The 27428-nt window shown below is 43.8% G+C and overlaps 2 protein-coding genes across 12 annotated transcripts in view; one reads left to right on the top strand and one right to left on the bottom strand.

Moving 5' to 3' along the window:
* The window catches only part of LOC134350349 (E3 ubiquitin-protein ligase TRIM47-like), a 132444-nt gene extending 113257 nt beyond the window's left edge, over positions 1-19187 (bottom strand). For 3 of the 11 annotated variants that reach the window (XR_010018875.1, XR_010018876.1, XM_063055419.1), the window contains exons 1-3: positions 18424-19184; positions 16043-16138; positions 6924-7004 (exon numbers count right to left, since the gene is read on the bottom strand). Coding sequence is in view for 8 of the 11 variants with exons in the window: in XM_063055419.1 (XP_062911489.1) it covers positions 6924-7004; positions 16043-16138; positions 18424-18993 (747 nt within the window). In the remaining 3 variants the exon portion in view is untranslated. Of the gene's footprint in view, positions 1-5443; positions 7005-16042; positions 16139-18423 lie in introns of those variants that run through there. The other 8 variants (XM_063055420.1, XR_010018877.1, XM_063055427.1 and 5 more) reach the window with 8 other exon arrangements.
* Positions 7011-27428, top strand: part of LOC134350348 (uncharacterized) — a 53654-nt gene continuing 33236 nt past the window's right edge. Inside the window, exon 1 of the mRNA XM_063055418.1 lies at positions 7011-7828. The gene's annotated coding sequence lies outside the window, so the exon portion shown is untranslated. The remainder of the gene's footprint in view (positions 7829-27428) is intronic.

Here is a 27428-nt window from a genome sequence, read left to right as displayed (position 1 = left end):
TGAAGGTTTAAATAGCAAATTTCGAAATACAGGACTAGACAATTTAAATTGTTTGAAATTAAAAAAGTTGCGAAACTGAAACCAAATCCATAAGGACTGTTTAATAAAGTTAGAGATTTTAGCAAGTTGTAAAGGTAATGGAGCTCCTAATAATAAAGTTAAATAAAATTGATTAATAGCTTTAAATTCTAAATCAATCCAAGCTGGTTTTTGGTTCTTATTGAGCCAATATAACCAAAAACATAATTGTCAAATATTAACAGCCCAATAATACAATCTTAAATTAGGTAGCACGAGTCCACCCACTTCTTTAGATTTTTGTAAATGAAATTTATTAACTCTTGGTTTTTTTATTATTCCAAATAAAGGACAAAATAGCAGAATCAATTTAATCAAAAATTTTTTTCATTAGAAAAATAGATATATTTTGAAAAATATAAAAATCTAGGTAAAATCATCATTTGCACGGCATGAATAGGACCTATTAAAGAAATTGTAAGAGGATTCCATCTAGAAAGTAATTGTTTCATAGAGTCCAATAAAGGAACTACATTAGCTTTATAAAGATCTTTATAATTTTTTGTAATGATAATACCTAGATATTTAAAATAATTCACAATTCTAAATGGAATATCCTTATATATAAAAACAGGAACATTTAAAGGAAACAATTCACTTTTACTTAAGTTAAGTTTATATCCTGAAAATTTTCCAAAATCATTTAATAATTCCAAAAGATTAGGAATAGATTCTTTAGGATCTGAAATATAAACCAAAAGATCATCTGCATAAAGAGAAATCTTATGTATGGTCCCATTTATAGAAATACCATGAATACTTTTAGCTTCGCAAATTGTTATAGCCAAAGGCTCCAGTGCGAGATTAAATAATAAAGGACTTAATGGACACCCTTGTCGAGTACCTTGTGAAAGTAAAAAAAAGGAAGACCTAAGATTATTAGTAATGACGATAGTGATAGGGTTCTTATGGATCATTTGAATCCACTTATTAAAATTATTACCAAAGCCAAACCTCTCTAATACATTAAACAAATAAGTCCATTCAACTCTATCAAATGCTTTTTCTGCATCCGGAGAAATAACACATTGAGGTATTTTGGATAATGGTGAATATATAATGTTCATCAATCTCCGAACATTAGAAAAAGAATAATGGCCTCTAATAAAGCCTGTTTGATCCATAGAGATAATTATAGATAAAATGTTTTCCAAACGGTTAGCCATTATCTTGGAAAGAATTTTAGCATCCACATTTAATAGCAAAATAGTTCTATAGGATAAGCATTCAGTAGGATCTTTATCTTTCTTAAGGATTAAAGAAACAGAAGCTTTATAAAAAGGTGGTAAATTGCCTTTCTCAAAAGATTCATGAAATATTTCCAAAAGATATGGAGAAAGTAATTTTTCAGTTTTTTTGTAAAATCGTACCGAATAACCATCGAGTCCAGGAGCTTTAGCTGATTGCATTGACCATATAGCTTTCTGAATTTCATGCTCAACAATTGGAGCATCCAGGGTCTGTTGATCTTCAGCAGTAATTTGAGGAAATTTAATCTTATATAAAAAAGCTTTCATTTTAGAGGGATCTGCTGGAAACAGATTTATAGAGATTGGAATAAAAATCCTGAAAGATATTATTATTATCATCATAATTATTTACTATATCCCCATTATCTTTATGAATCTTTAAAATTTGTCTTTTAGCTTTAGCAGCCCCTAATTTGGAAGCTAATAGCCTATTATTTTTATAAAACTGACTTTTTAATTTAAGCAAATACCCTTCAATAGGATAAGTTAATAACAAATTATATTGTGGTTGTAGTTCCAATCTTCTTTTAAACAATTCAATGTCTGGAAAGATTGCGTTGATATTATCTAATTCTTTAATTTGTTTAGCAATTTTATCTAATTCTATTTTTGTCTGTTTCTTCAACTTAGCTAAATAAGAAATAATCTGACCATGTAAATAAGCTTTTAATGTATCCCAAGTTACTAACTTTGAGACGTTTCCTGTATTATTAAAGAGAAAAACCTCTTTTATCTGAGTTTCAATAAACTCAACAAAATCTGAGCTTTGTAACAAATGTTCTGGAAAATGCCAAGGTAGTCTTGTAGAAACAACATCTTTCAAATCAAATATTAAGTTTAAAGGAACATGATCAGAAATAACAATTGCATCATATTCACATTTCTGAACATTAAGTAAAAGTCGAGGGTCAGCTATAAGATAGTCAATTCTCGAATATTCATTATGAACATGTGAAAAAAAGGAATATTCTCTATCGATAGGATGCATATGTCTCCAGACTTCAATTAAACCATAATCAATTAAAGAGGAAATAATAAGTGATGCAGAACGATTAGGGAGTTGATGTCCAGATGATGATTAATCTCATAGAATTTTTTTGAGGATATAACTAGTAGAGTGGATGGGGAGAACCATTGGATGTGGTATATTTGGATTTTCAAAAGGCTTTTGACAAGGTCCCACACAGGAGATTAGTGTGCAAACTTAAAGCACATGGTATTGGGGGTAAGGTATTGATGTGGATAGAGAATTGGTTGGCATACAGGAAGCAAAGAGTGGGAATAAACGGGACCTTTTCAGAATGGCAGGCAGTGACTAGTGGGGTACCGCAAGGCTCAGTGCTGGGACCCCAGTTGCTTACAATATATATTAATGACTTGGATGAGGGAATTAAATGCAGCATCTCCAAGTTTGCGGATGACACGAAGCTGGGTGGCAGTGTTAGCAGTGAGGAGGATGCTAAGAGGATGCAGGGTGACTTGGATAGGTTAGGTGAGTGGGCAAATTCATGGCAGATGCAATTTAATGTGGATAAATGTGAAGTTATCCACTTTGGTGGCAAAACAGGAAAACAGATTATTATCTGAATGGTGGCCGATTAGGAAAAGGGGAGGTGAAACAAGACTTGGGTGTCATTATACACCAGTCATTGAAAGTGGGCATGCAGGTACAGCAGGCGGTGAAAAAGGCGAATGGTATGCTGGCATTCATAGCAAGAGGATTCGAGTACAGGAGCAGAGAGGTACTACTGCAGTTATACAAGGCCTTGGTGAGACCACACCTGGAGTATTGTGTGCAGTTTTGGACCCCTAATCTGAGGAAAGATATCCTTGCCATAGAGGGAATACAAAGAAGGTTCACCAGATTGATTCCTGGGATGGCAGGACTTTCATATGATGAAAGACTGGATGAACTAGGTTTATACTCGTTGGAATTTAGAAGATTATGGGGGGATCTGATTGAAACATATAAAATCCTAAAGGGATTGGACAGGCTAGATGCAGGAAGATTGTTCCTAACGTTGGGGAAGTCCAGAACGAGGGGTCACAGTTTGAGGATAAAGGGGAAGCCTTTTAGGACCGAGATTAGGAAAAATTTCTTCACACAGAGAGTGTTGAATCTGTGGAATTCTCTGTCACAGGAAACAGTTGAGGCCAGTTCATTGGCTATATTTAAGAGGAAGTTAGATATGGCCCTTGTGGCTAAAGGGGTCAGGGGGTATGGAGGGAAGGCTGGTACGGGGTTCTGAGTTGGATGATCAGCCATGATCATACTGAATGGCGGTGCAGGCTCGAAGGACTGAATGGCCTACTCCTGCACCTATTTTCTATGTTTCTATGTTTATCTAACAGGGGATTTAAGCAAGTATTAAAATCACCACCCATTAATAACATATACTCATTTGTAAATGGTTCCTTTAACAATCAAAAATCTACCATTAATATCAGATATAATATCCTCCTGATTAAAGGGAATGTTAGAATAAATAAAAATGGAAACACCCAAATCTTACTTTGAGAGCTTGTGTGAATCTGGGGGCCCTTCCAAACTTTAAAAAATTGATTGTTATCACATAACCTGACATGTGTCTCTTGTACAAAAATTATATCAGGTTGGAATCAATTAATACTTTTAAATGTTTTCTTACGCTTAATAGGATGATTCCAACCACGGACATTCCAACTTAAAACATTTAACTGTTTAACTAACATCATGAAACGTTATATCTAAAGAAAACAATTAAAGGCATGTCAGGATAGAAAAAAAAAACGGTGGTAACAAACAATGATAATTTGTATATGCTCCAGAATTCCATAATGGGAATAAAAAATAGAAATGAGAAAAAAAAAGAAAAAACCCACCCAACCTACAAAGCCCAGAAATAAGTCGATATTAATCGATGCAAACCCCAAGAAATGCATAGAAGCAATTATGAACTCCACCTGCCTAAGTAAAAGGTACACATAAAAAAAGTAATCTGTCTTCCTCTCCTGGATATATGACTCATTACAGTCAACACACAACCTATTACAATTAAGTTAGAAAAAAAGTTAACAGAAATGACCTTCAATTTGGAAAGTAACTTTCATAACATTAGATAAGAAAAAAAGCACTTCCAAAACAAATTCTTGAAATATTTGCACATAAAAAACATCGCCATCTTTAAATTTTTACATCTAACTATAAAACGTAAAAAAACCCTGAATAGTAGTTAAAAGTTCTTAACAAAATCATACAAAGCAAAAAGAAACAATTAATTTGTATATATCGCAAACAGAAAGAAATTCTAAATGGTTTAAAATTTCTACAATCTTCCAATAGATCCCATAAAATATCTTCTAAAGTTAAAACTGTCCAAACCAGTGTATCTCAAAGATAAAGGTACTCTTTCATACCAAGACTTTCTGTACTTCTCGTCTTCCGATCTCATCATTTCTTATATCGCAAAACGATCAAATAATTGAAGTCCTTTAAACTTCAGGCTTCGGACTCATCCGAGAGAGAATTAATAAAACGCAGTGCATCGGCTGGATCCGCAAAGATACGAACCCCAGGGTCTTTAGCGAAAAGCCTTAATTTAGCTGGATAGAGAAGGAAGGGATGCATCTGTTTTTGAAAGGCCATTCGCATTATGGTCGCAAATCCAGAGCGTTGTTGAACAACTTCGCGTGGAAAATCTTGAAAGAAATGAATCTCAGAGCCTTGAAATTTAAACAGTCTTTGTTTTCTTGCCAGTTTAATATTATGGTCTTTGTCTCGAATACGGAGGAAACATGCCTGTCTTTACCTTTTTTTGGAGTTCCAACTCTATGAGCTACCTCAATGTCGGGCAATTGTGAAAACGTCTCAGGAAATAGAGATTGAAACATTTTTGCAAAATAGTCCAGTATGTCGGCAGATTCTGATTTCTGTTTCAATCCAATAATTCTAATGTTATTACGACAAGAACGAGACTCCAAATCGACAAGCAACACTCATAAAAGTTGCTGGTGAACGCAGCAGGCCGGGCAGCATCTCTAGGAAGAGGTGCAGTCGACGTTTCAGGCCGGTCCTGACGAAGGGTCTCGGCCTGAAACGTCGACTGCACCTCTTCCTAGAGATGCTGCCTGGCCTGCTGCGTTCACCAGCAACTTTTATATGGGTTACTTGAATTTCCAGCATCTGCAGAATTCCTGTTGTTTGCGTCTCCAAATTGACAATCCGACGTTGTGCTTTTTCCAAACGAGAAGAAATGTCAGACGCATTACGGGTTACTTCTTTAAAATCCGAGCTCAAAGAATCATTTTTCCCTCCAAAGGAAGAAGATTTTCTTTTAGTTGAGTTAATTCAGCAACAATAGAGCTCATTTGCGTCTCTAATCTGTTAATCCTGGCTGGCTCTTCAGAAGCTTCGTCAGTTTTTTTTAGATTTACCATTACCAGCATCGAAAATTTTTTCCAGTGCTTCTCAAGGTAGCCATAGTGATAATTAACACTTTGAAAGATCCGACTGAATAAAGTTAAAATTTCAAAGTTTAAGTCGGGAAAGGAAGAAATTAAAGGCGGACAGAAAGACAATGTGTCTTACATGTCCGCAGGCAGAAGGCGGAGTCCCACAACTGCCTACTAAATGGTCTCCATTGTCCCTATCATTGATTGGTCGAATCAATGCTATTAAGATGATTATTTTACCCAAATTTCTGTATCTATTTCAGGCAGTGCCAATCTTCATCTCTAAATCCTTTTTTTTGATATTATTGATTCTAAAATGTCTTAATATATATGGCAGAATAAAAATCCTAGACTAGGTAAGAAATATTCACAGAAATCAAAAAAGGATGGCGGTTTGACATTGCCGAACTTTAGATTCTATTATTGGGCAATTAATATTCGATAACTAATGTCTTGGATGCAAAATTTGTATGAAATTCAATGTTCTCGATAGGTGAACCTCAAGTGTGAGTCTGTACAGGGGTTCTCATTGGCTTCTATTTTAGGGGCTTCACTCCCCTTTGCACTTACTAAACTGAATAAGCAAACGATTAATCCAATAATTAAACATACAATACGAATATGGTTTCAATTTTGTAAATTTTTTGGATTGAATAAATTTATTCTATCAAGTCCTATTATATCCAATTTTTTCTTCCAACCATCTAGAACTGATCAAGCTTTTCTTTTATGGAAAACGAAGGGAATAATATGTTTTCATGATTTATTCATGGATAATTGTCTCATGTCCTTTGAACAGTTGTCTAATAAATATAATTTGCCTGGACCACATTTTTTTCAGATATTTACAATTACAAACTTCTTGAAGGTTATTTTACCTTTTTCTGATAACACATCAAATTGAAATTACAGATTTTTTTTAGGTTTAAACTTCTATCAGAAGAGTTTAATAGCATTTTTTCAGATTTAATCATGAGAATATGCTTAGGTATGTCTGATAAAATTAAAAATGAATGGGAAAGAGAACTTCAGGTATCTTTACCCATAGAGAAATGGGAGAAAATTCTCCAACTAGTTAACATTTCTTCAGTGTGTGCTCGACACGCTTTGATACAACTTAAGGTGGTTCATAGGCCCCATAGGTCCAAGGATAAGTTAGCTCACTTTTATCACCGTATAAATCCTGTCTGCGACGGATGTAATTCTGAGGTAGCTTCCTTGATGCATATGTTCTGTTCTTGCCCTCTTTTGGAAAAATATTGGAAAGATATTTTTGATATTATTTCAGTAGTTTTGCGTATTGATTTACCACTTCATCCTTTTACCGCAATTTTTGGACTACCAATGATAGAATTTAGTCGTTTATCCCCTTCAGCTTGTCGTTTGATTGCATTTGTTACATTAATAGCCAGAAGATCCATTTTATTTAAATGCAGAGATTCTAATCCCCCTACTACATTACAATGGTTTTCCCAAACTATAACATGTTTAAATTTGGAAAACATTAGGATTGGTACCACTGATCCTTTGGTTAAATTTGAAGAAACTTGGAGGCCATTTATTCAATATTTTCATATGATGTAAGTTGACCTTTTCCAAATCCTTTTTAATAACTTTTTGTTTGTGTATAAAGGAGTGCAGTTAATGATAAATAATGAGTTTAACCAATGAAATATGGCAGCCCAGCTTCTGTTTTGTTTTTTTAGTGCAGGGGGTAAAAACTTTTTTTTGAATCTTTTTGATGTTCAGTTATTAAGAGATTGGGAGGTTTAAATTAAATATTTTACTCGGAGTCTATGTCTGTATATGTTAATCGTTATTAATGTAATCCCGATCTCTTTGTATCATTATCATTGTTATGTTTATCAATTTGAAACTCAATGAAAGAAAGAAAGAAAGAAATTGGGAGAGCCAGAAGGGGCCGTGAGAAGGCCTTGGTGGACAGGATTAAGGAAAACCCCAAGGCATTCTACAAGTATGTGAAGAGCAAGAGGATAAGATGCGAAAGAATAGGACCAATCAAGCGTGACAGTGGAAAAATGTGTTTGGAACCGGAGGAGATAGTAGAGGTACTTAATGAATACTTTGCTTCAGTATTCACTATGGAAAAGGATCTTGATGATTGTAATAGATGACTTGCAGTAGACTGAAAAGCTTGAGCATGAGGCTATTAAGAAAGATGATATGCAGGAGCTTTTGGATAGCATCAAGTTGGATAAGTCACCAGGACCGGACGAGATGCACCGTTGGCGACTGTGGGAGGCGAGGGAGAAGATTGCTGAGCCTCTGGAGATGACCGTTGCATCATCAATGGGAACGGGAGAGGTTCTGGAGGATTGGAGAGTTGCGGATATGGTTCTATTATTCAAGAAAGGGAGTAGAGATAGACCGGAAAATTATAGAACAGTGAGTCTTTCTTCAGTGGTTGGTAAGTTGATGGAAAAGATCCTGAGAGGCAGGATTTATGAACATTTGGAGTGGCATAACATGATTAGGAATAGTCAGCATGGCTTTGTTAAGGGCAGGTTGTGCCTTACGGGCCAGATTGAGTTTTTTGAGGATGTAACTGAACACATTGATGATGGTACAGTATAGATGTAGTGTATATGAATTTCAGCAAGGCATTTGATGTAGTACCCCATGCAAGGCTTATTGAGAAAGTAAGGAGCATGGGATCCAAGGGGACATTGCTTTGTGGATCCAGAAATGGCTTGCCACAGAAGGCAAAGAGTGGTTGTAGACGGGTCATATTCTGCATGGACTTCGGTCACCAGTGTTGTGCCTCGGGGGTTTGTTCTGGGACCCCTACTCCTTGTGATTTTTATAAATGACGTGGATGAAGAAGTGGAGGGATGGGTTAATAAATTTGCTGATGACACAAAGGTTGGAGGTGTTGTTGATGGTGTGGAGAGCTGTCAGAAGTTACAGCAGAACAGTGATAGGATGCAAAGCTGGGCTGAGAAGTGGCAGATGGAGTTCAACCCAGATAAGTGTGAGGTGGTTCATTATGACAGGTCAAATATAATGACAGAATATAGTTTTAATGGTAAGACTCTCGACAGTATGGAGGATCAGAGAGATCTTGGGGTCCGAGTCCATAGGACACTCAAGGGCGCTGTGCAGGTTGACTCTGTGGTTAAGAAGGCATACAGTGCATTGGCCTTCATCAATCGTGGGACTGAGTTTAGGAGCCGAGAGGTAATGTTGTAGCTATTTCGGACCCTGGTCAGACCCCACTTGGAGCACTGTGCTCAGTTCTGGTCGCCTCACTCTAAGAAGGATATATAACCATAAAAAGGATAAAGAGGAGATGTTGCCTGGATTGGGGAGCATGCCTAATGAGAATAGGTTGAATGAACTTGGCCTTTTTTCCTTGGAGCAACAGAGGATGAGTTGTGACGTGATAGAGTGTGTAAGATAATGAGAGGCTTTGATCGTCTGGACAGTCAGAGTCTTTTTCAGTCATGTCTTCTGGCACAGAAGGAGGGCACGAGAAGGCACAGTCTTAAGGTGCTTGGAAGTAGGTACAGTGGACATGTCAGGTTTAAGTTTTTTTAGGCAGAGTGGTGAGTGCGTGGAATGGGCTGCCGTCGACGGTGGTGGAGGCTGATATGATAGGGTCATTTAAAAGATTCCTAAACAGGTATATAGAGCTTAGAAAGATAGAGGGCTATGGGTAACTCTCGGTAATTTCTCAGGTAAGGACATGTTCGGCACAGCTTTGTTGCCTGAAGGGCCTGTATTATGCTGCAGGTTTTCTATATTTCTATGTTATATTATGGCTGGCTAGGGAAGTAAAAGAGGATGCATTGGTCAGGTAAAGGCAGCTGGTATCAACTGAATCCCTGGAGGAGTATTGGGAATGCAGGAGTGGAGTTGAGAAGGAAATGAGCAGGACAGAAATGGGGCATGAGATAGCTTTGGCAGAGGAGATTAAGGAGACTTCAAAGTGATTTGAAGGTACTACGATGGATAAATCTCAGGCATCTGACCAGCTATACTCATCACAACGTGAAAGGCAAAGAAAATGAGGGAGACAGGATTTGCACCCATATTAACTACAGGGGAGGTGCTGGTAGACTGGAGGGGAGTGAATGTTGTGTCTTTATTTAAGATGGGCAGCAAATAAGAAGCCAGGATCTGTAGAGTAGTGAGTCTAACATCTGAGGTAGGTAAGGTACTGGGAGGATCTTTACGACAAGAAACATGTACATCGGGAAGAATAGGGGTAGTCAGTGAGTCTTTGTGTGTGGGAGGTCATGACTGAATTGTTGGAGATGTGACCAAGATGCGGGCAGGGTGTAGACGTGGTATTTATAAAAGGCTTTTGTTAGGGATCTACATCAGGCTGCTCTACAAGTTTAGATCACAAGGAATCCAGGGAGAGATTAGTGGATACACAGAGAGCTCGATGGTAAAAAACTGGGGGTGCTTGGTGGAATGTTATTTCCCTGAATGGAGGCCTGTGATTCGTGGTGTGCCTCAGGACTCTGTGCTGAGCCCAGTGTTGTATGCCATCTCTATCAGTAATTTAGATAAGAATGCAAAGGACATGGTTACTAAGTTTGCTGATGACTCTAAAATAGGGTGTATAAAGTGGACAATGAAGAAGTTGTCAAAAATTCTAGTGCGATCGTGATTTGCTGAGAAATTGCACCAAGGAATGGCAAATGGAACTAAATTCAGAGAATTGTGAGGTGGTGCATTTTGGAAAGTCAAATCCAGGAAATACTTTTACTGTGAACACCAGGTCCCTGGGGAGAGCTGTAAAACAGAGGGACCTTGATGTACAAGTACATGAAATTTCAGTCACAGGCAGATAGTGTAGTGAAGCAAGCAGTTGAGAAGAAGGGAGTGAAGAAATCGGGTAGAAAAAGTCATTTTTTTTTAAACACCGCTCGGGGAGAAGGGTCTGCACTGCGCGGGCGCGTGACGTAGTGCGCCAAGGTTTAAAAAGAGAAAATTTCAACGGTTCTTGTTTCAGTCGAAGCAAGCAGCTGAGAAGAAGGGAGTGAAGAAATTGGGTAGAAAAAGTCATTTTTTTTAAAACACTGCTCGGGGAGAAGGGTCTGCACTGCGCAGGCGCGTGACGTAGCGCGCCAAGGTTTAAAAGCAGACCTCCATATACAGCGGCCATCGTCAGAGTGGACTGAGTCAGAGTGGGATGGCTTTGGCTCAACAGGCTTCGGCGAGATCAGGCAGAGACCAGGGTAGGTTCCGATAAGTTTTTTGTTCAGATTGTTTAGTGCAGTGAGAATGCCAGGCAGGATGTTGGAATGCACCTCTTGCAGGATGTGGGAAGTCAGGGAGCCCTCCGGTGTCCCTGACAACGACACCTGCAAGAAGTGCATCCAGCTGCAGCTCCTGACAAACCGTGTTAGGGAACTGGAGCAGGAGCTGGACGACCTGCGGATCATTCAGGAGAATGAGGAGATTATAGATAGTAGCTACAGGGAGGTAGTTACACCAAAGGAGCAGAAGACAGGAAATTGGGTCACTGTCAGGCGAGGGAAGAGGAAAGGGCAGGCAGAGCAGGGTTCCCCTGTGGCCATTCCCCTCAACAACAAGTATACTGCATTGGATACTGTTGGGGCGGATGACTTACCTGGGACAAGCTGCAGTAGCTGGATCTCTGGCACTGAGTCTGGCTCCGCAGTGCAGAAGGGAGGGTGGAAAAAGAGGAGAGCGGTAGTGATAGGGGACGATAGTTAGAGGTGCAGATAGGAAGTTCTGTGGTCGTGACAGAGAATCCAGGATTGTTTGTTGCCTCCCAGGTGCCAGGGTCAAGGATGTCTCTGATCGATTGCATGACATTCTGAAGTGGGAGGGTAACCAGCCAGATGTCGTGGTGCACATCGGTACCAATGACATAGCAAGGAAGAGTGAGGAGGTCCTGGACAGTGAGTATAGAGAGTTTGGTAGGAAGTTGAAAAGCAGGACCTCGAGGGTGGTAATCTCAGGATTGCTACCTGTGCTAGGTGCCAGTGAGGGTAGGAATAGGATGCTCTGGAGGAGGAAAAAGTGGCCGAGGAACTGGTGTAGGGGGCAGGGTTTCAGATTTCAGGATCATTGGGACATCTTCTGGGGCAGGTGGGACCTGTACAAGAGAGACAGGTTACACTTGAACTACAGGAGGACCAATATCCTTTCAGGGAGGTTTGTTGGTGCTATTGGGGAGGCTTTAAACTAGATTTGCAGGGGGATGGGAACCAGAGTGCCAGAGCTGACAGTGTGGCTGGGGTGAAAATAAATGATGTTAAAAGTTCAAGCAAATCCGCTGATAGAAAGGTTGTGAGTGGTGGTAAATATCTTCCGAGGTGTATATATTTCAATGCTAAGAGTATTGCAGGGAAGGCGGATGAGTTGAGGGCATGGATTGGCACGTGGAATTATGACGTTATAGCAATTAGTGAAACTTGGCTACAGGAGGGGCAGGACTGGCAGCTTAATATTCCAGGGTTCCGATGTTTCAGATGTGATCGAGGCAGAGGAATGAAAGGTGGGGGAGTAGCATTGCTTGTTAGGGAAAATATTACAGCAGTACTCAGGCAGGACAGATTAGAGGGCTTGTCTACTGAGTCCTTATAGGTGGAGCAGAGAAACAGGAAAGGTATGGCCACATTAGTGGGATTGAATTACAGACCACCCAATAGTCAACGAGACTTGGAAGAACAAATCTGCAGAGAGATAGCAGGCAACTGCAGGAAACATAAAGTTGTGGTGGTAGGGGATTTTAATTTTTCATACATTGATTGGGACTCCCATACTGTTAGGGGTCTAGATGGTTTAGAGTTTGTAAGATGTGTTCAGGAAAGTTTTCTAAATCAATATATAGAGGGACCAACTAGAGGGGATGCAATATTGGATCTCCTGTTAGGAAACGAGTTAGGACAAGTGACGGAAGTCTGTGTAGGGGAGCACTTTGGTTCCAGTGATCATAACACCATTAGTTTCAATTTGATCATGGACAAGGATAGATCTGGTCCAAGGGTTGAGGTTCTGAACTGGAAGAAGCCCAAATTTGAAGATATGAGAAAGGATCTAAAAAGCGTGGATTGGGACAGGTTGTTCTCTGGCAAAGATGTGATTGGTAGGTGGGAAGCCTTCAAAGGGGAAATTTTGAGAGTGCAGAGTTTGTATGTTCCTGTCAGGATTAAAGGCAAATTGAATAGGAATAAGGAACCTTGGTTCTCAAGGGATATTGCAACTCTGATGAAGAAGAAGAGGGAGTTGTATGAAATGTATAGGGAACAGGGAGTAAATCAGGTACTTGAGGAGTATAAGAAGTGCAAGAAAATACTTAAGAAAGAAATCAGGAGGGCTAAAAGAAGACATGAGGTTGCCTTGGCAGTCAAAGCGAAGGATAATCCAAAGAGCTTTTACAGGTATATTAAGAGCAAAAGGATTGTGAGGGATAAAATTGGTCCTCTTGAAGATCAGAGTGGTTGGCTATGTGCGGAACCAAAGGAAATGGGGGAGATCTTAAATAGGTTTTTTGTGTCTGTATTTACTAAGGAAACTGACATGAAGTCTATGGAATTCAGGGAATCAAGTAGTGAGATCATGGAAACTGTACAGATTGAAAAGGAGGAGGTGCTTGCTGTCTTGAGGAAAATTAAAGTGGATAAATCCCCGGGACCTGACAGGCTGTTCCCTTGGACCTTGAAGGAGACTAGTGTTGAAATTGCGGGGGCCCTGGCAGAAATATTTAAAATGTCGCTGTCTACGGGTGAGGTGCCGGAGGATTGGAGAGTGGCTCATGTTGTTCCATTGTTTAAAAAAGGATCGAAAAGTAATCCGGGAAATTATAGGCCGGTGAGTTTACCGTTGGTAGTAGGTAAGTTATTGGAGGGAGTACTAAGAGACAGAATCTACAAGCATTTGGATAGACAGGGACTTATTAGGGAGAGTCAACATGGCTTTGTGCGTGGTAGGTCATGTTTGACCAATCTATTGGAGTTTTTCGAGGAGGTTACCAGGAAATCAGAGATTTAGGGAGCTAGGGCTTTACTCTTTGGAGAGGAGGAGGAGGATGAGAGGAGGCATGATAGATGTGTACAAGATAATAAGAGGAATAGATAGAGTGGATAGCCAGCGCCTCTTCCCCAGGGCACCACTGCTCAATACAAGAGGACATGGCTTTAAGGTAAGGGGTGGGAAGTTCAAGGGGGATATTAGCGGAAGGTTTTTTACTCAGAGAGTGGTTGGTGCATGGAATGCACTGCCTGAGTCAGTGGTGGAGGCAGATACACTAGTGAAGTTTAAGAGACTACTAGACAGGTATATGGAGGAATCTAAGGTGGAGGCTTATATGGGAGGCAGGGTTTGAGGGTCGGCACAACATTGTGGGCCGAAGGGCCTGTACTGTGCTGTACTATTCTATGTCCTATGTTCTATAAAGTGGAAGAAGGGAAGGCAGTGGATATTGTCTACATGGATTTCAGTAAGGCCTTTGACAAGGTCCCACATGGGAGGTTAGTTAGGAAAATTCAGTCGCTAGGTATACATGAAGAGGTGGTAAATTGGATTAGACATTGGCTTAATGGAAGAAGCCAATGAGTGGTGGTAGAGAATTGCTTCTCTGAGTGGAGGCCTGTGACTAGTGGTGTGCCACAGGGATCAGTGCTGGGTCCATTGCTATTTGTCATCTATATCAATGATCTGGATGATAGTGTGGTAAACTGGATCAGCAAATTTGCTGATGATACAAAGATTGGAGCTGTAGTAGACAGTGAGGAAGGTTTTCAGAGCCTGCAGAGGGACTTAGACCAGCTGGAAAAATGGGCTGAAAAATGGCAGATGGAGTTTAATACAGACAAGTGTGAGGTATTGCACGTTGGAAGGACAAACCAACGTAGAACATACAGGGTTAATGGTAAGGCACTGATGAGTGCAGTGGAACAGAGGGATCTGGGAACACAGATACAAAATTCCCTAAAAGTGGTGTCACAAGTAGATAGGGTCGTAAAGAGAGCTTTTGGTACATTGGCCTTTATTAATCAAAGTATTGAGTATAAGAGTTGGAATGTTATGATGAGGTTGTATAAGGCATTGGTGAGGCCGAATCTGGAGTATTGTGTTCAGTTTTGGTCACCAAATTACAGGAAGGATATAAATAAGGTTGAAAGAGTGCAGAGAAGGTTTACAAGGATGTTGCCAGGATTTGAGAAACTCAGTTACAGAGAAAGGTTGAATAGGTTAGGACTTTATTCCCTGGAACGTAGAAGAATGAGGGGAGATTTGATAGAGGTATATAAAATTATGATGGGTATAGATAGAGTGAATGCAAGCAGGCTTTGTCCACTGAGGCAAGGGGAGAAAAAAACCAGAGGACATGGGTTAAGGGTGAGGGGGGAAAAGTTTAAAGGGAACATTAGCGGGGGCTTCTTCACACAGAGAGTGGTGGGAGTATGGAATGAGCTGCCAGATGAGGTGGTAAATGCGGGTTCTTTTTTAACATTTAAGAATAAATTGGATAGATACATGGATGGGAGGTGTATGGAGGGATATGGTCCGTGTGCAGGTCAGTGAGACTAGGCAGAAAATGGTTCGGCACAGCCAAGGAGGTCCAAAAGGCCTGTTTCTGTGCTGTAGTTTCTATGGTTCTATGGTTTCTATGGTTCTATGAAGAAGACTTTTTCAGGGATCTGCTCTGGGACCCATACTCTTCATGATTTTTATAAATGACCTGGATGAAGAAGTGGTGGGATGGGTTAGTAAATTTTCTGATGACTCAAAGGTTGGAGGTGTTGTGGATAGTGTGGAGGGTTGTCAGACGTTACAGCAGAACAATGATTGGACGCTAAAATGGGCTGAGAAGTGGCAGATGGAGTTCAATGCAGGTAAGTGTGAGGTGGTTCATTTTGGTAGGTCAAATATGATGACAGAATATAATATTAATGGTAAGACTTTTGGCAGTGTGGAGGATTAGAGAGATCTTGGTGTCCGAGTCCATAGGACACTCATGGGTGCTGCGCAGGTTGGCTCTGTGGTAAGAAGGCATACGGTGCATTGGCGTATTTAAAGCAGGGTGTCAAAGGAAACAGGGAGAAGGCAGGAAAATGGGATTGAGAGGGATAATAAAAGCCATGATGGAATGGGCCAGACTCAATGGGTCAAATGGTCTAATTCTGCTCCATGTCTCATGGTCTTGTAAAATTTAAAAAAGATAAAAATGAAAAATTCTCACTCCCCAGGAAGGGTCAGTTCACTGTGGCTAGCTTTGCTCCCTCAGTGGGCCAGTCACAGGAGTTACTTACAGTGGACGCTCCAGATACACTCACCTTGATACAGTCAATGTTCTCAATCCACTTTCCAATCTCGTTGGCCGTGCTTTGTAAGTGTTCCTCCAGTTCCCTCTTCCGCTGCATGATCAGCTTCTGCACAGGATTAAAATTATGGAGACTCTAAAAAACCAGCTGCCCACATCCTCATTCAAAAGAGCTCTACACCAGTGAAAAAGCTTACCCAATCACTCCACCCCCACAGACAGACACAGAGAAACCTCAAACCCTCCCACTCATATTCACCCTGGAAACAGGAGCCAAATTGCAATTGCTTCTGAGACAATCAAGCGAGCTACTGCATCCACCCAAAGGCATATTTGATTACTATTGCTCGCACACACAGTGCGCAACAGAAACCCCTACTTCTGGCCCCAGCATCAGAGACACAATCCTTCACAAACCTCTCAGTGCCAAGCCAAAGTATCGTTTGAAACAGAATCAGCCAAAAAACAAAAGTAACTGCTGTTAATCTTTACCTAGATCTCACATCCACCAGATCCACGTACTAATCTGCACTCCATATAACAATTACAGCATGGAAACAGGCCATCTCGGCCCTTCTAGTCCATGCCGAACTCTCCAACCCCACTACCATCCTAAATGTGAGGTAGAGGGACACTAAAGAGACACTTAGTTAGCCACATGGATGATAGAAAAATGGAGGCCCAAGTGGGACGGTAGAAAGATCTTGGAGTAGATCAAAAGGCCAGCAAAACTTAGTGGGCTGAATTGACTGTACAATGCAGTAACGTTAATGTTCTGTCAATTGACCCCTCATTATCTAATGGCACCACCACCTTCAAATCAAGTCACTCCACAAGAGATTCTACATTTCCCTATTCTTGTGAATTTCTCCCACTCCACTGATTTCCTTTTTTTTCATTACTCATTATGGCTCCCTTCTTACCCCTTCCTTTCTCCCCACCTCCCTTTGGTGCCCCTCCTCCTCCTTCCCTCTCTCCCATGGTCCACTCTCCTCTCCTACTCCTTATTCTTCAACCCTTTACCTCTTCCACCCTTCCCCTCCCAGTTTCTTACTTCATCACCCTCCCCTTCACGTGGCTCCACCTATCACCTGCCAGCTTGTACTCCTTCTCCTCCCCCCCTCCACCTTCATCCTGGCTTCGTCCCCCTTCCTCTCCTGTCCTGATGAAGGGTGCCAGCACGAGACACCAACTGTTTATTCCCCACCATAGACACCACCTGACTTGCTGAGTTCCTCCAGCATCTTGCGTCTCGCTCAAGAGATTCGGCAGACGGTGAAAATCCAGAGCAACACTCGCAAAATGATGGAGGAACTTAGCAGATCAGGCATCATCTGAAGAGAGGAACAAACAGCTGACGTTTCATGCCAAGATCTTCCATCAAGTGTTGTGTGTGTTGCCCAGGTCCCTTGCGTCGTGCTAAGATTAGGCCTTTCTCTGCAGTGAGGTCCTCTTCCATAGTACAGTGAACCCACTCACCAGCTGCCCCACTCCATCCCACTTCCTCATGACCTTCCCCGTCCCAAGTAGCTCTAGGCTCTGACTCACATCACCTCACCTGCCTGACCTCCTGATTATTCACAACCATTTCACTCCAGAAATTCCCCTACCAAGCTTTGACCCCGAACCTTCCCACATCTACCATTCACCTACCCCACTCCAGAGGTCGACAGCTCCCCACACCTCCCAGATCCTACCAGAGGCCTGCTCTTCCCCACCCCACGCAGACATCATCTCCCCTCCCTCACATGGACACTCCAAACTCTCTCTCCCCTCCCCTCCCTCCCCAATTCTAAGACCCATCCACCACCTCAGGACACACAGACCATCTTCCCTCCAACTCACAACCCCCACCCTCAGATGGCTCTCCCCAATCCATCAGAGACCCCCAACCTCTTGGCCCATCACCCTCCACTCCCTAAATTTCACAACCCAAACCTAACTAACCCCACTCCCTGGATCCTCACCCCAAACGCCCCTCCTCTCAGCCTCTTCTCCCATGCACACAGTCCCTCTCCCCTCCTTCCTGCACTCACTCCCATCTGACTGCTCCCTCAGACTCATGACTCCTACACACCTCTCCCCAACCTCTTAACCCCTCACTCCTCAAACACTGTCCCTCCTTCACCCCTCCCTCACTACATCATTTCCACTCCTCCTCAGGCCTACCTCCTAAACTCCACCCTCTTCTCCCAGGCTGGAGCCCCTCTCCCCTCCCAATTTCACCCCAAACTCCTGATCCCTTCACCAATCCTCTCCTCAACCTCACACCCTTCCCTTTCGCTCATCCTTCCTCCCTGTTACCCCGTCCCCCGACTTTCGCCCACCCTCCTCTGCCAATCTCACATCTCTCACACATACGCCAGTCTCCCCCCTCCTGCCCACAGCCCTCACCTGCCTGCGAGCCGCCTCCTCCTCCACAGTGCTGACCTGGTGCTCCCGGTGCTCCTGCAGGGCGCACACCCAGCACACGCAGCGGCCCTCGGTGCGGCAATAGCTCTCCAGCGGTTTGCCGTGCGTGGGGCAGCGGCGCAGGCTCAGGTCACGGAGCGGCAGTGCCAGGCGGTGGTGGCGGAAAGCCGGGCTCTGGCGGTGCGGCTGCAGGTGACTGTGGCAAAAGGAGGCCTGGCACTGCAGACAGGAGCGCTCTGCCTTCAGCGGCTGCTGGCGCGGGCACGAGTCGCACGGAACGTCCCCGGGCCCGGCGGCCGGTGGCGAAGCCTGCGCCAGGGAGCGCACGATCTGGGCCAGCAGCGTGCTGGTGCCGAGCCAGGGTCGCGGTTCGAAACTGCGCCGGCAGCTCGGGCAGCTGCAGCCGCCGGCGCCTCGCTGTTGCACCTCCCAGTGGCGGCCAATGCACGCCCGGCAGAAGCTGTGGCCGCACGGCACCGTTACCGGCTCGCTCAGCAGCTCCAGGCAGATTGGGCAGCACAGAGTGTCCCGGGCCAGCGAGACGCTGGCCATCGCCGTCCTCTCCCCCGCTCACTGCCGCGGCTGCAGCCGAAAGTGAAAGAAGACAAACTGCTCCCCTCCCTTCCAAATACAAACTGTTATTTACTGACAAAAGCGCACGCAGGATATACGAGCCGTGACAAAGAGCCTCCAGCGGCCATGTTACAAATACCAGTGACGAAGGTTAATTATTAACAGAAAATTATACACAAACTCCCCTGGCCTCAATACCTCCCCCATACCCCATTCCTCCCCTTTCCCGTCCATCCGTCTCCCCTCTTCCCCTCATCCCCTCATATTCTACCCCTCCACCACCACCCCATCCCCCTCCTTCACCCCACTTCCCCTCCCCTCCCCCTCCCCCTCCCCCTCCCCACCTCACCTCCACCCCCACCCCCCACTTCCCCTCCCCTCTCCCCCTCCCCCTCCCTCCCCTCCCCCTCACCTCCACCCCCTCCCTCACCTCCACCCCTCTCCCCCTCACCTCCACCTCACCTCACCTCCACCCCCCACTTCCCCTCCCCTCTACCCCCTTCCCCTCCCTCACCACCACCCTTCCCCTCCCTCTCCCTCCCTCACCACCACCCTTCCCCTTCCCCTCACCTCCACCCCTCTCCACCTCACCTCACCTCCATCCCCTCCCCTCATCCCTCACTTCTCCCCCCACCTCTCACCTCCCCCCTCTCCCCTCACCCCTCCCCTCTCTACCTCACCTCACCTCCACCCCCTCCCCCTCCCCTCACCCCCACCACTCTCCCTTCACCCCTTTCCCCTCCCCTCCACTCCACCCCACCCTTCTGCTCCCCCACCACTCCTCTTCCCCACCCATTTCCCTTCCACCTTTCTTCCCCTCCTCTCCCCCACCACCCCATTCCCCTTCCCACTTCCTTTCCACCCCTCTTCCCCCCTCCTCCATTCCCTCCACCCCTCTTCCTTCTCCCTCTTTCCATTCCTCCCCACCCCCCTTTCCACCACTCTATCCCCAATACCCCTCCCCCTTCCACCACCCCACCCCCAATACCCCTCCCTCCCGGTCCCACCCCACCCTTCCACCTCTCATCCCGTCCTGCCTCTCTGTCTCTGCACAAGATGCACAGTACAGTACATATAACACACACATAACACAAAGTAATATCACCGGCTAAAGATAGTTTTAATTGGAACCGCAACCCTTAAGATTGTTTACATGGTCGGCAACACTTTGCTCCTCGCCGTTGAATGAGCCACATTTCAGACACACAGTACACCAGAGTGAGAGAGTGAGTGAGAAAGTGTGTGTGTGAGAGAGAGAGAGAGAGAGCCCTTCCTTCTCACATAGCTCTCCTAAGTACCTATCTAAGAATGTGTTTCATGTCCCTAACATATCTGACTCTACCGCCAGCCTTGGGAGTTCGTTCAAGTCACCCACCACTCTCTGTGTAAAATTCATAACTTTGACGTCTCCCCTAAACTTACCAAAAAAGGGTGGATGCCCTCTGGTATTGATTGTGTGCCTTTCATAATCTTCTACATCTCGATCACATCACCTCTCATCCACCTCCTTTCAAAGAAAAAAAAACCCTAGCTCATAAGACATGCTCTGTCATCCCGGTGCATCTCAGCAACCTCTCTAAAGCTTCCACATCCTTCCTATGATGAGGCAAACACTATGCTCCAAGTGTGCTCCAACCAAAGGTGCTGGAGGAACTCAGCAGGTCAGACAGCTGCTTTGGAAAGGAATAAGCAAGCAACGTTTCGACTGAAACCCTTCATCAGGACTGGAAAGATAGGGGACAGGAGCCAGATAAAAGGAGGGGGGGGGAGGCGGAGTGCAAGCTGGCAGCTGACAGATGAACCAGGTGAGTGGGATAATATGAGAAGCTGGAAGGTGATGCAGGCAAGCCAATTCTGAATCCACCTGGCCAAACTTCCCTGGATCCCATGCCTCCTGACTTTCTGAATAAGCCAACCATGTGGAACCTTGTCAAATGTCTTACTAAAATCCATATAGATCACATCTACTGCACTACCCTCATCTATATGCCTGGTCACCTCCTCAAAGAACTCTATCAGGCTTGTTAGACACGATCTGCCCTTCACAAAGCCATGCTGACTGTCCCTGATCAGACCATGATTCTCTAAATGCCCTTGGGTCCTATCTCTAAGAATCTTCCAACAGCTTTCCCACCACAGACGTAAGGATCACTGGCCTATAATTACCCAGATTATCCCTACTACCTTTTTTGAACAAGGGAACAACATTCGCCTCCCTCCAATCCTCCGGTACCATTCCCGTGGACAAGGAGGACATAAACATCCTAGCCAGAGGCTCAGCAATCTCTTCTCTCACCTCGTGGAGCAGCCTGGGGAATATTCTGTCAGGCCCTGGGGACTTATCATTCCTAATGTATTTTAATAACTCCAACACCGCCTCTGCCTTAATGTCAACATTCTCCAGAACATCAGCCTCACTCATATTGTCCGCACTGTCATCAAGTTCCCTCTCACTGGTAAATACTGAAGAGAAGTATTCATTGAGGACCTCGCTCACTTCTACAGCCTCCAGGCACATCTTCCCACCTTTATCTCTAATTGGTCCTACCTTCACTCCTGTCATCCTTTTTTTCTTTACATAATTTCCTTTACCCTACTCACCAAGGCCTTCTCATGCCCCCTTCTTGCTCTTCTCATTCCCTTCTTAAGCTCCTTTCTTGCTTCCCTATATTCCTCAATAGACCCATCTGATCCTTGCTTCCTGAACCTCATGTACGCTGCCTTCTTCCATCTGACTAGATTTTCCACCTCACTTGTCACCCATGGTTCCTTCACCCTACCATTCTTATCTTCCTCACTGGAACAAATTTATCCCTAACATCCTGCAAGAGATCTCTAAACATCGACCACATGTTCATAGTACATTTCCCTGCAAAAACATCAATCCAATTCACACACGCAAGTTCTAGCCTTATAGCCTCATAATTTGCCCTTCCCCAATTAAAAATGTTCCTGTCTTCTCTGATTCTATCCTTTTCCATGATAATGCTAAAGGCCAGGGAATGGTTGTCACTGTCCCCCAGATGGTCACCGACTGAGAGATCTGTGACTTCTCCCGGTTCGTTACATGATACTAGATGTGAGTGTGTGTTCGTCCATCAGTGATGTCGATGAGGACCTCAACACCATTATGATGGTGTCCAGACTAGCGCGTGATTTGGATTTAAGTGAGGGAGAGTTGCGCAGCGTCAGCCTCACTCTCTCTTTCCAATTCCCATCTGGATCCAGTGGCAAGACAGAGTCGAGATGGCTGGAGATGGGACTAGGCGCAGTGGATGAACAGGACGTCTTCTGTGTCTTGTCCTGCTCTACACGTTCCACGACGCTTGCAGAGACCACCTTCTTGACCGTTGGACCTTCCATTGGTCTCGTCCGCTCAATCCGCCGGAGTCTGTCTTCACATGCTGGGATAGACATAGATCTAGTATGGCATTCCCCCTAGTCGGTCTGTCAACATACTGTGACAGGAATCCATCCTGGACACACTCAACAAACTCTGCCCTGTCTAAATCCTTGGAACTAATCAGGTGCCAATCAATATGAGGGAAGTTAAAGTCACTCATGATAACAACCCTGTTATTTTTGAACCTTTCCAAAATCTGCCTCCCAATCTGCTCCTCGGTATCTCTGCTGCTACCAGGGGCCTATAGAATACTCCCAATAGAGTAACTGCTCCCTTCAAAACCATGCAGCACAAAAAAACATAACAAAAAACCGCAGTAATTAAAAAACCCAATAAATATAAATACATAAGATAGCTTATATACACAGATTATTTGTACGTCCATAAACCGTTGGCAGGCACAGGAATGTGTGTGCAGAAAGAGACACTGACAAGAAATGATAAAGTTGATAGATCGATGAAGTAGATAGATAATGAAGAACTTTACACCTTCTTAACAACCCTATCAACTTGCAAGGCAACTCTGAGGGAACTATAGACTTGGATCCCAAGATCTCTCCGTTTCTCCACACCGCTAATTAGGTGGCCATCTCACATATCTCACGAAAGGGCTTTATTTGATTTATCCATCTGGGAGCAAGTAGGAGCCGCAGTCACCGCGGCTTTTCTCTAGCCTCTGTCTTAGCGTAACGCGTGCGGGCAATTTCAACCGGTTTCAACAAAATTTGACAACTCACCCACAAAAGAGCTAAGCGTTCAAAGTATAGCAGACTGCTGTCTCCCCGGCGCTGAATAAACCTTCATAAACTGCAGAGATCTCTGATCACAGTGGACGGGTATTCTCGCTGTGATTCGTCACGAGTATTACGCCTTGCGGTTCTATTAGCATTTCAAGCTGGCGACGGCTTGTGGGACCAAACGAAAAATAAAGCGTCGTCTTGGGGCTCTTAAGGTTATGGCGACAGCAGCTGAAACGGAAAATAAAAGAATCGTGTGTTAGATAAGTTGCGGTAAACTGTGAGGGAGGTATCGAGTCTGTCCAAAACAAAACACACACCGCCCCCAACAGCCCGGCAATTTTATTTCCCCATTTTCCAAGATTTGATCACACGTCGGCTCAAATGAAGAGTCTTGACCCCAAACGTCGACTCTTTATTCCTTTCCGTGGATGCTGCCTGACCTGCCGAGTTCCTCCTTTGTGTGTGTGTAAATCCTGGTGCAGGATTCCCTCAAGACTAACTTGCAAATTGAACCAGTGGTGAGGCAGGCAACAGCAATGTCAGCATTAATTTCGAGAGGACTAGAATATAAAAGCAAGTCTGTGTGTCTAAGGCTTTGCAAGGCATCGGCCAGACCCCATTTGGAGCTTTAAGAGCAGTTTTGGGCCACTGATCTAAGAAAAGATGTGCTAGCGCTGGAGAGGGTCTAGAGGAGAGAATGATGCCAGGAATGAAGGGGTTAACAAATGACGAGGGTTTGATAGCTCTGGGCCTGTACTCTCCATAGATGAGAAGAGGGAGAGGAGATCTCATTGAAACCTATCAAACTTTGCAAAGCCCAGACAGAATGGATGTGAGAGGAGTCTAGACCATAAAGACCATAAGACAAAGGAGCAGAAGTAGGCCATTCGGCCCATCGAGTCTGCTCCGCCATTTTATCATGAGCTGATCCATTCTCCTATTTAGTCCCACTCCCCCGCCTTCTCACCATAACCTTTGATGCCCTGGCTACTCAGATACCTATCAGTCTAGGACTGGAATGGCACAGATTCAAAATAGAAGGGTGTCGCTTTCGAATGGAGACTAGAAGGAATTTCTTCAGCTGGAGAATAGGACACTATTCAAGAACTTGTTAAGACCTAATAAGGAGCAAATCAAAACCCAATCTCAGACACAAGGGAAGCAGAGATACTCCTCAATCTGTCGGAGTGGAGGGTGGTTAGAGGAGGTGGCAGGGGTTACAGGGATTTATCTGGTGATGGGGTATCAAAACACTGAGATGGGATTGGCAACATCATCTCCTCCCCAATCCCCATCAGCCCAGTTGCACCACAAGGCTGTGTGCTTAGCCCCATTAGCCACAGACTGCTGTGGAGGCCAAAAGTCAATGGGTATGTTTAAAGCGGAGGCTGAAGGGTCTTGATTATAAGGAAGATGATGGTTATGGGGAGAAGGCAGGAGAATGTGGTTGAGAGGGATAATAATTGGCAGGCAGACTTAATGGGCCAAACATCACATTTTGCTTATATCCATAGGGGTATATATGAATAATGATTTAATTCACTCCCTGAAAACCCACAAATCTGTGAAGATGCATATCGACTTCTGAATAAATATGTCTCTTCTCCACCCACTCATCATCAACTTGATAATAAGTATACCATTTTGGATACTCTCAGGGACTGCCATGGAGACCAGCTTACTGACTGAGCATGGGTCCGTGGTGCAGAAGGGAAAGAGGAGAAGAGGGGAGCGGTAGTGACAGGGGACTCAATAGTCAGGGGAACAGTCAGGGGAACAGTCAGGAGATTCTGTGGACATGAACAGGATACCTGAATGGTGTGTTGCTTCCCAGGTGCCAGGATCAGGGATATCTTGGATTGTGCCTACAGCAAGTTGGAAGGGGAAGGAGAGCAGCCCTCTTGTTACATATTGGTAGCAATGACATAGGAAAGAAAAGAGGTACTGAAGAGAGAATTTGGAGAGCTCAAAGGTTTTCAAAGGTCAAGTTTAATATCAGAGAAATATATACAATATACATCCTGAAATGCTTTTTCTTCACAAAACATCCACGAAAACAGAGAAGTGCCCCAAAGAATGAATGACAGTTAAACCTGAGAACCCCAAAGTCCCCCCAGCTCCCCCTCCCACACATAAGCAGCAGCAAGCAATAATCCCCCTACCCACACCAGCAAAAATAAACTCACATCGGTACAATCACCAAGCCCAAGCGTGTGCTAAGCAATAATAATGACACAAACCAAAGTTACCCCAAAAGCTTCGCATTTCATCCAAAATTCGACAACCCTCAGGTTCTCTCTCTCTCCCGGGCAAGGGAGAGGGAGGTGTCCCCCATTTTCATAGCAAACGAGAGACATAAACCAGTGAGCTAGGTAGAAAGCTGAGAAGCAGGGCCTCCAGAGTGGCAATTTCTGGATTGCTGCCTGTGCTACGTGTCAGTGAGGGTAGAAACAGGATGATTTGGCGGATTAATATGTGGCTGAGAAGCCGGTGCAGGGGGCAGGGCTTCAGGTTCCTGGATCATTGGGATCTCTTCTTGAGGAGGTATGATCTGCATGAAAGGAATGGATTGCATCTGAACCCAAGGGGGGGCCAATATTCTCACAGACAGAGCTGTTGGGGAGGGCTTAAACCAATTTGACAGGGAATTGGAGTGAAGGGACTCAGGATAAGATGGATGGTAAAAAAGCAAAAATAGTGTGCAGTGAGACTATCAAAAAGGGCTGGCAGATGATTGCAGTCAGCAGGGTGACTATCAGTACATTAGGGATGCTGAGTCAAAAATGGTAGCAAATACAGTACTCAAAGTGTTACTATATATCTCAATGCACAGAGTATAAGAAATAAGATGGATGATCTTGTTGCAATTTTACAGGTTTTTGGTAATGATCTTGTGACCATCACTGAATCGTGGCTGAGGGATAGTTGCAGTTGGGAGCTCGATATCCAAGTTTACGCGTTGTATCGGAGGGAGAGGAAGGGAGGCAGAGGGGGTGGCATGGCTCTGCTGGTAAAGAATGGCATCAAATCAGTCAAAAAAAAAACAATGTTACAATCATCATGGGAAATTTTAACATGCAGGCGGATTGGGAAAATCAGGTTGGTAATTGACCCCAAGATGGCTTTTTTGATCAGTTTGTTGCTGAGTCGATTAGAAGATCAGATGTACTGAATTGGGTGTTTATGTATTGAACCAGAGGTGATGACGGGGGTAAAGGAACCCTTAGGAGAAATATGAATGACTTCAACTTGAAATTTGATAGGGAGAAAGTACAGTCTGACGTAACAGTGTTTTGGTGGAGTAAAGGAATTACAGTGCTATGAGAGAGGAGTTGGCCAAAGTAAATTAGAAAACAATGCCAGCAGGGATGACAGCAGAGCAGCAATGGTTTGAATTTCTGAGAAAAATGAGGAAGTTGCAGGACAGATGTATTCTAAAAACAGCGAAATACTCAAATGGAAAGATAGTACAACCGTGACTGACAGGGAAATCAAAGCTAATGTAAAAGCTAAAGAAAGGGCATACAACAAAACAAAAATTTAGTGGGAAGATAGAGAATTGGGAAGCTTTTAAAAAGCTACAGGAGCAACTAAAAGCATCTTAGGAGGGGAAAGATGAAATATAATAGCAAGTATATACAAAATAAAAGATAGTCCATATAGGACAGCCAGAAAATGAAGATGGATAATGGGGACAATGAAATGGCAGATGAACTAAATGAGTATTTTGCATCAATCTTCACTGTGGAAGACACTAGCAGTGTGCCAGATGTTGAAGGGTGTGAGGGAAGAGAAGTGAGTGCAGTTACTATTACAAGGGAGAAGGTGCTCAAAAGCTGAAAGACAAAGTTACAGAAGTCACCCAGACCAGATGTACTGCACCCTAGTGTTCTGAAATAGGTAGCTTTAGAGATTGTTGGAAGCATTACTAATGATCTTTCAAGAATCAATATTGGCTGGGCCGGTAGTGTTGAGGAAACAGGTAGGATGCAGAAGGACTTAGACAAATTAAGAGAATGGGCAAGAGTGGCAAATTAAATGCAATGTTAGTAAATGCATGGTTATGCCCTTTGGTAGAAAAAATAAATGTGCAGACTATTTTCTAAATGGGGAGAAAATAAAAAATAATCTGAAATGTAAAGGGACTTGGGAGTCCTTGCGCAAAACACCCAGAAGATTAACTTGCAGGTTGAGTTGGTGGTGAGGAAGACAAATGCAATGTTAGCATTCCTTTCAAGAGGTCTAGGATATAAGAGCAGAGATCTGATGCT

This window comes from Mobula hypostoma, chromosome 8 (genome assembly GCF_963921235.1).
Source record: "Mobula hypostoma chromosome 8, sMobHyp1.1, whole genome shotgun sequence".
Lineage (NCBI taxonomy): Eukaryota > Metazoa > Chordata > Chondrichthyes > Myliobatiformes > Myliobatidae > Mobula > Mobula hypostoma.
Note: the sequence above shows the minus strand (reverse complement) of the source record. Positions and strands in the feature narration are given on the sequence as shown.